Genomic DNA, 12,871 nt, shown 5'->3' on the forward strand with positions numbered 1-12,871 from the left:
ATCTAAATTTTTATTAATAAATTATTAAAAATAATTTAATAATAAATAAATAAATTACCAAAAAATAAAATAAATTAATAAATAAATAAATTAAATTAAATTAAATTAATAAATAAATAAAATTACCAAAAAAAATGGATGAAAATTTGTTTGAGGCTGCAGGCATGTTAACATGAACACTTAGGAGACATTATAATGTCACTAAATCCATGATAATAACAGTAATGCAAAGAAATTTACCATAAAATATTTCAACAGTTTAATTTAGGAGTAAGGGTTTTTTTTAACTTTAGTGTTGGACATGAATCAAGTTGGTCTAGACTCAAAAATTGACTTAGTTTAGTTAAAATTTATTTAGTTTGAATTTAAATCGAGTTCAAATTAAAAAGTTTAATTTATTTTTTAAACTAAATCAAATTTGATATTGATAGAGTTTGACTCGTAAATTAAAAATATGACTTAATTCAGTTTAAATTTGACTTATAACTTAATTCAAATATGTTAAATAGTATCGTTTTGTGAATGAGTCATGAATTTGAATCATGAATAAGACCTATATATATATTCAAATCATAAATTTAAATTATAAATTTAAATCAAAATCGAATCAAATTCAAACTATTTTTAATATTGACTTGATAAACTCAAATTAAATTATTTTTTATTTAAATTAAGCTTAAATTAGATAATATCATGTCATATTTAGATTTAATCTTCAAAATAGGTGGACTGAGAAGGAGAGAATTGGGCAAATTTGAATACAAGGGATATTCAAATTGAGCAACATTTGAACAATTGCTAGAACTTGTTATCTAAACCTTGAACCTAACCTTCTTGCAACACCGAAAAACAACATATTTGACATCCGGACACCTTCATACATATTCAAGTATTTTTCTTCTTATACGGTTTAATCGTATGTGGGATCATCACCACTATCATTGCCTACAAGATTTGTTTCGTCTACAACAAGATCATCTGCATTAATGTCATATACGCTTTCTGGTTTTCTAAAATGTCCAATAATTATTCCAAAGATGCAAACAACATTCACAACTGACATAAAAACCCAGAAAATATTAAATACGAGAAATTTATTGCTATAATTATTTAATACCAAGGCCTAATGGCCATATTAGGATGAAAACTTCCATTCCAACTCAATCAGAACGACACAGACGGACACAAAGAAACCACATGCTTAGAAATCACCACCACGCAGACGCAGCACAAGGTGAAGGGTGGATTCCTTCTGGATGTTATAATCAGCCAGAGTTCGCCCATCCTCCAGCTGCTTTCCGGCGAAGATAAGTCTCTGCTGATCCGGTGGAATCCCCCCCTTGTCCTGAATCTTTGCCTTCACATTATCAATTGTATCAGAACTCTCCACCTCCAACGTAATCGTCTTTCCGGTCAATGTCTTCACAAATATCTGCATGCCTCCCCTCAGACGGAGAACCAGGTGAAGAGTAGACTCCTTCTGGATGTTGTAATCCGCAAGAGTACGGCCGTCTTCATGTTGTAATCCATGTTTAAGATTCCTTTACTTTTTTAAAAAAGTAGGCTGCAATACGAAACGCCCAGAGGTGAAAGAGACTGACATTTATTTATTAAAAAAAGGCTATTTAAAACGAATATTTTAATTGAAATATTCATTTAGCTATTTAAAACGTTTCCTTTCCTTGACAAACCAGTAACGCTTTTAGTACGAGCAACAGCCAATCCAAATTCACCCCATTTTATCATTTATTTATTTTAAATACTCACGTCTATTTTAAATAGCCAATATTTCTTTAAATAATTTAATTTGTTACTAGACAATTTGATTATGGTGGGGATAACATTTTTTTATTTCTTAATTAATTTTTTTAAAAACATCTCAATCTAAATATTTTTTGTTTGAATTATATTATATATATTTATTTTATATATATAAATATATATATTTATATATATTATTATATGGGTAAATATTATTTTATTTTAAAAATATTAAATCATATATATTTATATATTAAATAAATACACATAAGACGTATAAAAACTTTCAAAATTTTTTTAATTTTTATGTTATCACTAAAAATAAGTCACGGGTTTGTCTTTTTAATTACAAGATAAAAAATATATATATAGTGATGTCTCTTATATTTTGATAAATTTTAAGGTTGTTAATGAAATATTAAATGATTTCCTCACTCTTACGTGACAAATGTCCGTCTCATTCTTAGCTAATTAATTAGTTAACAAATCCCTACTGAAACAAAAATCATGATTGTTAATAAAAATTAATGTTGTCACATTCTTATGGCTCGGGATCACCACTGGATCGCAATTTTAATATAATGTTTAATTGATTTAGAGCAGAATCGAAACTTCTTCGGGATTCCAATTTTGAAACAGTTAAATCAAGCATTGAGTATCCGTAAACAAATCAGTGTTTAATATAATTAATTATGTTATTAATTTGGAGTTGTTTATGTTTAGAGGCTAATTATTTTATGGCTAAGCTAAGAACAATTTGCCACTAATATATTGATTAATAATTTTTTTATTAACCAAAAAAACTCTTATCCAATTTAGATAAGTGGATAAATTTTAAAATATAGTGATCTAATTTTTAATTATTATATTAAATCAATCAAAATTTTATAAATATAATAAAAACAAACACCCACAAATATAATAAAAACAAACACCCACGATTCATTCTTCATCTTCACTTCCTTCCCCCCCTCTTGTAAAACATGAGCAACACCAAAGCCCTATGCCCCCACGTCCATTTCTCCTCGCCCCCCTCCCCGGGCCCCCACGTCCATTTCTCTCCGCCCCCTTCTCCCCCATTTTGTCCTCGTCCGCCCACCCCGCCCAGTCCCTCCCAGGCCCCCCCCCACGAACAGCGTAAACAAAATGGAGGGTGGTGGGCTCCTGATTGGACTCCTGAATGTTATAATCAGCAAGGGTACACGTATCCTCCAGCTGCTTCCCACTGAAGATAAGCCTCTGCTTCTCCTGTGGAATGCCCTCGCTCTCCTGGATCTTAGCCTTCACATTATCGATCGTATCAGTGCTCTGCACATCCAGGGTTATCGTCCTTTCGCTTTCGTTTTCGTTTCCATAGAACTTAACAAATATCTGCATGCCTCCACGAAGCCTCAGCACAAGATGAAGAGTCGACTCCTTTTGGATGTTATAGTCGGCCAAGGTGCGGCCGTCTTCCAATTGCTTCCCAGCAAAAATCAATCGCTGCTGATCCGGGGGGATTCCCTCCTTGTCTTGGATCTTCGCCTTGACATTGTCTATGGTATCAGAGCTTTCCACTTCAAGGGTTATGGTTTTTACGGTGAGAGTCTTGACGAAGATCTGCATACCACCACGGAGACGGAGGACGAGGTGGAGAGTTGACTCCTTCTGGATGTTGTAGTCGGCCAAAGTACGGCCGTCCTCAAGCTGCTTGCCGGCGAAGATCAGACGCTGCTGATCTGGCGGGATTCCTTCCTTGTCTTGGATCTTAGCCTTCACGTTGTCGATGGTGTCAGAGCTCTCCACCTCGAGAGTGATGGTCTTTCCGGTGAGAGTTTTGACAAAGATCTGCATGCCTCCACGGAGACGGAGGACGAGGTGGAGAGTTGACTCCTTCTGGATGTTGTAGTCGGCCAAAGTATGGCCGTCCTCAAGCTGCTTGCCGGCGAAGATCAGACGCTGCTGATCTGGCGGGATTCCTTCCTTGTCTTGGATCTTAGCCTTCACGTTGTCGATGGTGTCAGAGCTCTCCACCTCGAGAGTGATGGTCTTTCCGGTGAGAGTTTTGACAAAGATCTGCATGCCTCCACGGAGACGGAGGACGAGGTGGAGAGTTGACTCCTTCTGGATGTTGTAGTCGGCCAAAGTACGGCCGTCCTCAAGCTGCTTGCCGGCGAAGATCAGACGCTGCTGATCTGGCGGGATTCCTTCCTTATCTTGGATCTTAGCCTTCACGTTGTCGATGGTGTCAGAGCTCTCCACCTCGAGAGTGATGGTCTTTCCGGTGAGAGTTTTGACAAAGATCTGCATGCCTCCACGGAGACGGAGGACGAGGTGGAGAGTTGACTCCTTCTGGATGTTGTAGTCGGCCAAAGTACGGCCGTCCTCAAGCTGCTTGCCGGCGAAGATCAGACGCTGCTGATCTGGCGGGATTCCTTCCTTGTCTTGGATCTTAGCCTTCACGTTGTCGATGGTGTCAGAGCTCTCCACCTCGAGAGTGATGGTCTTTCCGGTGAGAGTTTTGACAAAGATCTGCATGCCTCCACGGAGACGGAGGACGAGGTGGAGAGTTGACTCCTTCTGGATGTTGTAGTCGGCCAAAGTACGGCCGTCCTCAAGCTGCTTGCCGGCGAAGATCAGACGCTGCTGATCTGGCGGGATTCCTTCCTTATCTTGGATCTTAGCCTTCACGTTGTCGATGGTGTCAGAGCTCTCCACCTCGAGAGTGATGGTCTTTCCGGTGAGAGTTTTGACAAAGATCTGCATGCCTCCACGGAGACGGAGGACGAGGTGGAGAGTTGACTCCTTCTGGATGTTGTAGTCGGCCAAAGTACGGCCGTCCTCAAGCTGCTTGCCGGCGAAGATCAGACGCTGCTGATCTGGCGGGATTCCTTCCTTGTCTTGGATTTTTGCCTTGACGTTGTCGATGGTGTCGGCGCTCTCCACCTCGAGAGTAATCGTCTTTCCGGCGAGAGTTTTAACAAAGATCTGCATCTGAAACCATAAACAATAACAAAAACATACAGATCAACAACAAAGATTTAAAAACCTTTTAAAAAACAAAATCGAAAGGAGAACAAAATTTATTTACCTTGAGAGAATTGTAAACTAGGAAGTCAGGATTGGGAAAGAGAGAATAACAATGAATGAAGAAAGGGGGAGAAGGAGGCGATATATATAGGAGAAATAACTAATTGACGGGCAAAACATTAACTTTTTTGAAAAAAACTTAAAAAAATCAACATCAACTATGATTTTTTTTGTAATAAATTTTGATTGTTGTCATACAAAGCAGCAAGTGAATCCACTCTAAAATCAGGTCAAACATTATTATTATTTTATTAATAAAATTTAATTTTGGGTGAGAAAATTATATAATAAATTAGGAGTGAAAAAGCGTTCCAAAGACAATATATGGGTGGGTGGGTGGGACAATGCCATTCACTCTTTATTTAATCAAATAATAAATAAATAAAACAAGATGATGATTGTACCCGAAATTACGTCTAGTCTAGAGAAACACAAATCTTAAATCAGTCACGTGATAAGATATCGTTCTTGTAGTCCACACATTTTTATTGAAATATTATATTATTATTTTTTATTTTGTTGAAAATTCGATCTACTATTTATTCTGATTGCTAGTGGCTCATCTTTCTCGGAGATTCTGATGCTGGACAAACATAGGCCCATTAATGAAAGCCCATCAAACTTGAATTATTAACTTAAGCCCAAATCAACACACTTGGCCCAGTAATACGGACAAACATAGGCCCATTAATTTTCATACTTTTTGCGATCAAAGGAACTAATAATTCCGATTTATTATCGCACCTGATTTATGGTTTCTGGGTAGAATCCATGGCATATTAAGAGGAATATTCCATGCCCGAATTACTTAAATCGGAGAAAGAAGTAATGAGTGCAAAATAAAAATGGAAAATAATTTCCGGGAAAAGGCAAGTCAAAGAAGAAAACAGTCATTCATTGTTATTCATTATTAATTAATATTATTATTACTATCTTAATTTTTTGAACTATATCCTTCCAACACTTCCCACCTGCGCATTCTGACTTTTTCTTTGACCTTAACCTTAATTAATTAAATTTAATTTGTTTAAATATTAATTAATTATTTTCTGGGAAGAGATCTTGCCATTTTAAACTTTCTCATTGACTTGACTATATGACAATGAGAGGAAGTTTCAGTTCAGAAGCCTACTTTAAAGAAATTAAAAGGAACAAATAGCCGTGGAGGATTTAGCTTGAACGTCCAAAAAATGGATTAGAGCAGATTCTCATAACTTCAAGAAAAAAAAAATAATAATAATAAAGGGTCAGCAGGGAAGAAAAGATGCAATCAACGAGCTGTACAATTGAAACCATGACTTTATTCCTTTACTCCTGCATTGTCGCTGCTTGAATCCATTACAATTGTCAATCTTCGAGCTGTTTTCATGAAGTCACTGCAACAACAAAACACAAACTAATCAGAACCCAACATTTCTGAGGATATATGTCATTTCAAGGAGAAAAGCAAATGAATCACTACCTGACTGGTTCATCTCCGATATGCTTCACTGCACCTGTAATGTCTCGGTAGAGAACATGGCTGAGTGTCTCCGAATTTTCTATACCAAACATGTTGGCAAGCTTGCTGTACAATTCATTATAAGACTTGAGTAATGAAAGGTCAAGAGTACGACCGACATTCTCCGATTCCATAAAGACTTTACAATAACCAGTTTCCAAGTTAGGTTCAGTTTCTTGGCCATTCTCCTTATACCAGTGGAAACCTTCACATAATGTGCGCTGGGGTAGGCCTTGTTGATGAACTGCAGATCCAGGACCATCGGAAAATTTTGCCATCTTATCTAAATTCCTTTCCAAACTATTTCCAGTAAGAACTGGTGAAACTGTATCACCACAGCAGCTGCGAGACATCTGCTGCTCTGTAAGTATTGGCTGGCCAAAAAGAACAAGTTGGGGTGTCTTTGCATCGTCCTTTTTTTAAAAGTCTGGGAAGAAAGTGCCACGGTTGGCAAGCAAGAAACATTCTCACACATGCTAGGCTTCTGGACGACTGGGCCACTGGAGGCCCTTGTGGTTGCAGCAGCAGCACATTCAAGCAGTGGTAAACCAGCTGTAAACAGACTTGACTGCAGTTTATTGAGATGGACATCAGTAAAGGATAGACCACAGTGAGCATGCCTGGCTCCCTGCATGCCTGCAGGAGTGTTATTGGGTAGACACCTGAAGGGGTTGTTGGGCCCAAGGAGGTTGCCAGAAGATGTTGCCATTGGTAGTTGTTCATCAAGGGGGAAATCTGGGTGTTGTGGCAGTCTTGACTTCTTCCTTGTTGGTAAGAAAGGGGATAGACGGCTAGCGGGCATGCTTGATACCAATTTGACCAGCCATGGACTTACATGCTTCACATTCTGGAGCAAATCAGGCTCATCCCAAGTAACCTGCACCATATAAACTTCGATAAATTAGACCAAATTGTCAAAAAAGTGCAATGAGAAATCCAGAAATAGAAATTAAAAAACAAAAATTGATATTGCAGGCAGAATATACAAGAAGGAAAAAATAAGAGAAGAAAAGTAGATCTTCCAAATATACGATTTTATCAAAACCAATACCAATCTGAAAAATGTCAAGACATTGTCGGAGATATTTAAAGGGATCTGGAGAAAAACCAGAAAGTTCATATGCATACAATTAGTAAGCTAAACTGATTTAACAATCATACCTTAGAGCCAACAGTTGAAAAAGAAAGTTATGTTGGAATGAAATCATGAAACTTGCCTAGACAAGACCAAAATATAATTGACATTGTATAATTTATTAAAAGCTAGACGGTCTGTTGCTTAAAAATGAAAAAGACTGGTTTCCTTGACATCTTCAGTCAGCAAATCGATCTTAAGTCCACATTCATATTCACAAAGCGCAGTGTGAACCAATGCTAGTGCATCATCAATGATCGGGAAATAATAGAGCCAAAAAGGGGACAAATTGCAAAATACAATAGCTAAAAGTTGAAGCAATTCAGCATAGTTATAGTAAAAATGTTCAAACGAGCAAATGAAACTTAACACGCTAAGATGAACATAAGTGCCTGCAGTAAATCATATTGTTAGCAGAGTATTTGGGAACTGAAAAGTATCAGTGGAACCAGAAAAAAAAAAAAGTGAAGGACAATAACAAGAATGATGAAAGATTTGACAAGCATAAACCATCCCTAAAGTAACCGAAATTTCATGGTATCTATTTTTATGCCTAATTTGATGAAGAATTGCAGATCAATAGAGATGACGATACCTGGAGAAGCCTCCAAGGTGAATCGGGCCAGTAAAGTGGATCATAAACCTGAACAGAAGATATAGTTCCCATAAACCAACTTATTCGTGACGAATCCTCTGTTTCAAAGGCCATCTTAAACCTCATTCCAGAGCACCACCGGACCTGCAATGCTGCTTTCACCATTAAGGCCTTCACACAAAACTCCGGTGTACTGACTCGAGGGTAGTACACAACCTCAAAGGACTGCCTACTGGCAGCAAGCGATGCAGCTTCAATAACACATTCAGGTCTCACTTTCCTCTTCCCCATCAAATTACTCTTGTTATTTGAATTCAATCCATTAACAATTCCATTACCATTTCTCATTAACTTATTATCATCCTTCCTCAAAAATGCTGAAAACCCTCCATAAGGTGCAACACAGTTCCCATTCCACCAAGAAGACAACTGTGGTCCATCTCTGATCCTTCTCCTTGCACGGCGAATTCCAACACAAAGATCACCATTCTCCGCCCTAAAAAACACGATTGAATCTCCAGCAACAAGCTTCTTCTGATTCACAAAAGTACTCCACCCAGTTGTCAACAAATGCCTCCTAGGAGTCCCTCTATAAATATGCCTAAATTTCCATGTTTCACCATGAACATCCTTAGCTAGAATGGTTTGTACAGGGGGATCGGCAGAGTAATCTAATCTGGGAAAGATTGTCTCTGCACAATACCTTGGAACAGAAAACCCTCCACCATTATTAGCATCCGATTGAGTTAAGGTCTTTGCAAATGATGCAGGCTTATCTTGCGTTTCAGTGTTATGAATTCCAACAATTCCATCATCATCAAAATCAGGTTCATTATTACTGACTGGAATCAACTTAACTTTTGCAAATACCTCATCAGTTTCAGGATCAGCCAAGAATTTGATTGCAGAGACTCTACAGAGTACATATGGTGGAATTCTTTGGCAGCTACTGAAATCAACCGGCCCACAAGCATGCTCAGCATGGCCCTGAGGGAAGTAAAAGATTTTTGAGTTCACCGGGGGCATTTGCACCATCCCTCCTGCACAGGCGTGCCATAACTGAGAATCTAAGCACTTATCAACCTCATTAATCTTCTCTTTTGACTCCATGAAAGTAATCATCTCCACCAGTGCTACATATATTAAACTTCCCTTCTTCTTTTATTTCTCTTGATGAAGACTGCACAAACCAGATAGGCTACCAAATTAGACATTTAAGGAACTCAATTAAAAAGAACAGTGAAGGGTTCAAATCAATGAAGTACATTAATGTAATTCTTACCTTATAAAACAAATTTTGAATCTTTATGCCATATTTCCGCAGAAAGGGAAATAGCCCAAAGATGCATATATATTATAATACACCAAAACCAGTATACAGAAATGAAAGTTGTAATTCCATAAACTCTCAACATTGCCCAAAAAAATAAAAAGAACTTCAAAAAACCTTCATATATTTTCTAATTATGGCTTCAAAAAACCCTTCAACAAGTAAAGTGAGTTCTGGCTTCACAAAGTTACAAGAGAAAAAATCTTGCTGAACCAACCAAACACCGCAACAAAACCGAAGACAAAATCAAAGATGTACCCACAATTTCTGACTGACTCCTTTATACATCAGTAACTAACTAAATAAAAATCAGGCCTTGAAAATCAGATAACAAAAATCCCTTTTGAAGATGCATCTTTTAGTTGGCGTTGTCCAAAGATTAGATCATATGGCCGACACACAACAACAAGACTCACACTCACGAGAAAGCACGTTTTTGGATCATGCAAGTGTCCAAAAAGAACACCTCTTATAACAAAGAAAACGAAAATTGAACAAAGATCATAAGTGCTGTATTAATTAATGTACCACGTTATCTGGTTCTGCTTTTGTTGTTTTAATTTTTACCTTTTTTTATTTGGATCTGAAGAAACACTGTACCTTCAGAAGCCCAGCAAAACAACAAGGATCACCTATCTATTTTATTTTATTTTTATTAAAATATCTATTTTTTAATTCTCTTTCTCATTAATTCTGTTTCTTTTTTATTCATGGAAAGTGTTCGTCCTTGTCGCAATATTTTTTTAAAGCCTCGCGAGGTTGTTGGGTCTTCTCAAAAATAAAAGAAGTTAAGTGCGCGAGGTAGTCGTCAACTAGACCAGTTTAATTTCTCATAGGTGTCTATTATTTATTTATATTATGTTTATTAAATATAACACTTTAATCTCCAATAATTTTTTAAAATATAATAGTTATAAACTGATAGAATCATTGTTTGGATAAATCTATTTTTAAACAAACATATTATCACTTGTATTTATAAATGTTTTAGCATGTATCGTATTCTAATATCATATCAAAATTTATTAATTTATAAATATAAAGATCATTTATATTATATAAAATTAATTAATTTATATTAAAATTTAATCACCCATATTTACATCCCACGAAAGAAATAATTTGAACAAGTGAAAATTCAACGCCACCGAGGGCCTACTTGTTTTATAGGCTTGTTATTAATCAGTGCATGAAAATTTTGATATTAAGGAGCGCGTGGGGCTTATATGATGTCGGTTTCTTTTGGTAGGGTTGAGTGGGAACTCTTCCTACCAATGTCGTGGCTGTGGTACATGGCATGGTGGACACGATTCACAATCGTTCAAGTGAGATATTGATTTTGACGACGTATTTTTTGTCGATTTTTTCTTAATTAATCTATTTAACTTTATATGTCATCCGATCTTTTTAAATCTTAATGTTATACGTTAATTTGATATGGTCACACATAGGATAAATATAAACTGAATCAAATTTAAATACTCTTTGATTTAAGTTTAATTTGAGTTCGTTAAATTAAAACTAAGTCAAACTTAAGTTTGTTCAAATAAAAAATAGTTTAATTCGATTCAATTCGATTTTATTATTCGAATTAATAATTCAAATTTATAACTTGATTTAGTTCGAATTGATGATTCAAATTTATAGATAGAATTTGTTGTTCAAATTCGTGATTTATTAACAAAACAATATTATTTTATTCAAATAATATTCAAAATTACTGATTTAAGCCACCAATTTGAATTATAAATTTAAGTTGAATCGAGTTACGAATTCAAATTACTAATTCGAATTGTGAATTCAAATCAAACACTTCCTAACTCAAGTTTAACTTAGTTTTCAAAACAATCTAAATCTTCTGATTTTAATTCAATTTGAATTTGAGTCAAATTGAATCAAATTAAACTAACTTTTAAGACGATACTGATTCAGATCATATCCAAGCCTAATTACATGTTTATGATTTGAAGTGCTTCTTTCTTGTAACAAGCTATTACATCTGACCTAACATGTTAATGTCATAAACTAACATATGTATAATATATACTCACTCCTAAAACAATGATGAAAACCTAAACTAAGTGTGTACAAGATAAACATCCTAAATTGTATACTTTCTATACATGTCTATTGAACAAAGGAATGACCATCTGGAGACTGATTTCTGAAAAAACATTTAGGGTTTCCTTTAATTAAAATGCAAATTTTCAAATTACAAAAATATCCAAACAATATTACTAAAGATGGAGAAAACACATTAATTAACTATAAAACTCCCTCAAATCACAATTTCACCTTAAATCTCATATTTATTACGACTGGACCATATTTAGGTGAAAATGTCCATTAACTTTCATAGGTGTTGTAGTCTAACAAATATAAAAGTAAACCTATCACGCGTATTATAAAATATTAATTAACCGATGGTTAATATTAGTATTTAGTAACTTACTAAAAAAAAAAATTAGTTTTTAGTAAAATAACATTTCATCATCTCATTTCGTCTACTAAAAAATATCTTTAACGTACTCTTCAAAAACATTAGTGAAAATAATTTAAATATATGAATCAAATTGAATTTAAATATTATCTAATTTAAGTTTAATTTAAATAAAAAATAATTTAATTTAAGCTTAATTTTTTTTATTCATGATGGTAGAAAATAATTTTCACATCCCACTTTCCAACTATTACATATAGGATGGTTTTTCATCAAATAGGAAAGCAATAAATGTAAGGGTGGGTAATTAAATGTGAACACAAAACAAGGTGGGTCAAGAATCTTAGACAATTGACTTTGGAGGAAGCATTTTTTTCCTTGCAGGAAAATTTGCCTGTGTAAAGAAAGCTCCACCACCCACCTATTCATGGTGGTTGGAAATAATTTCCACGACCCACTGTCCAACTGCTACGTAAAGGATGATTTTTCACCGAATAGGAAAGCAATAAATATAAGGATGGATAATTCAATGTGAACACATTTAAACAAGGTGGGCTAAGAATCCTAGACAATTGACTTTGGAGGAAACATTCATTGTCTTGCAGGAAAATTTGACTATTATTTGTAACCGAAATTTACAAAATTATGAATATGGGTTTGAAATAGTAAATATCATTAAAAATTTATTTATATTATAACAATTGTATTTCATTTTTAACCCAAATTTTACAAATTCATGAGAATATATAGACTCGAAATCTCAAATTTCATTAAAATATTTATTTTTTTATTAACTATATTACATTTGTAACTTAAAGTTTACATAAATTATAAAAAATATGGACCCAAAGTTAGAAATACAATCATAATTAAAGTTTTACATACTATAATATTTTGAATATTAATTACAAAACCATAAGTTTGGTAAATATGAAATAATATCTGAACCTAAAGTTTCAAAACTTAATCCCAATATATCTTCTACAAAACTAGTTGTTTTGTAAATATGAGATGAGATCTGAACCTAAATTTTTAAAGAT

At 34.8% G+C, this 12,871-nt stretch overlaps 1 protein-coding gene and 1 pseudogene across 1 annotated transcript; both read right to left on the minus strand.

Annotated features, from left to right (window-relative positions):
• Positions 1-1,077: 1,077 nt before the first annotated feature.
• LOC123205006 (polyubiquitin-like) lies at positions 1,078-4,937 on the minus strand. Its single transcript, XM_044621799.1, has 3 exons — positions 4,832-4,937; positions 2,964-4,734; positions 1,078-1,512 (listed from the first exon to the last, which is right to left on the minus strand). The coding sequence occupies exons 2-3, from the start codon at positions 4,732-4,734 to the stop codon at positions 1,202-1,204; spliced, it is 2,082 nt and encodes a 693-aa protein (XP_044477734.1). The 5' UTR covers positions 4,832-4,937; the 3' UTR covers positions 1,078-1,201.
• A 1,035-nt stretch (positions 4,938-5,972) lies between these two features.
• LOC123205005 lies at positions 5,973-9,923 on the minus strand (annotated as a pseudogene).
• Positions 9,924-12,871: the final 2,948 nt, after the last annotated feature.

This window comes from Mangifera indica, unplaced genomic scaffold, assembly GCF_011075055.1.
Source record: "Mangifera indica cultivar Alphonso unplaced genomic scaffold, CATAS_Mindica_2.1 Un_0001, whole genome shotgun sequence".
NCBI lineage: Eukaryota > Viridiplantae > Streptophyta > Magnoliopsida > Sapindales > Anacardiaceae > Mangifera > Mangifera indica.

Coding starts and splice junctions, on each gene's coding strand:
- LOC123205006 (XM_044621799.1), bottom strand. CDS start 4,734: ATGCAGATCTTTGTTAAAACTCTCGCCGGAAAGACGATTACTCTCGAG. Junction 1,513..2,963: donor GAAGCAGCTGGAGGATACGT/GTACCCTTGCTG, acceptor TACAACATGAAG/ACGGCCGTACTCTTGCGGAT.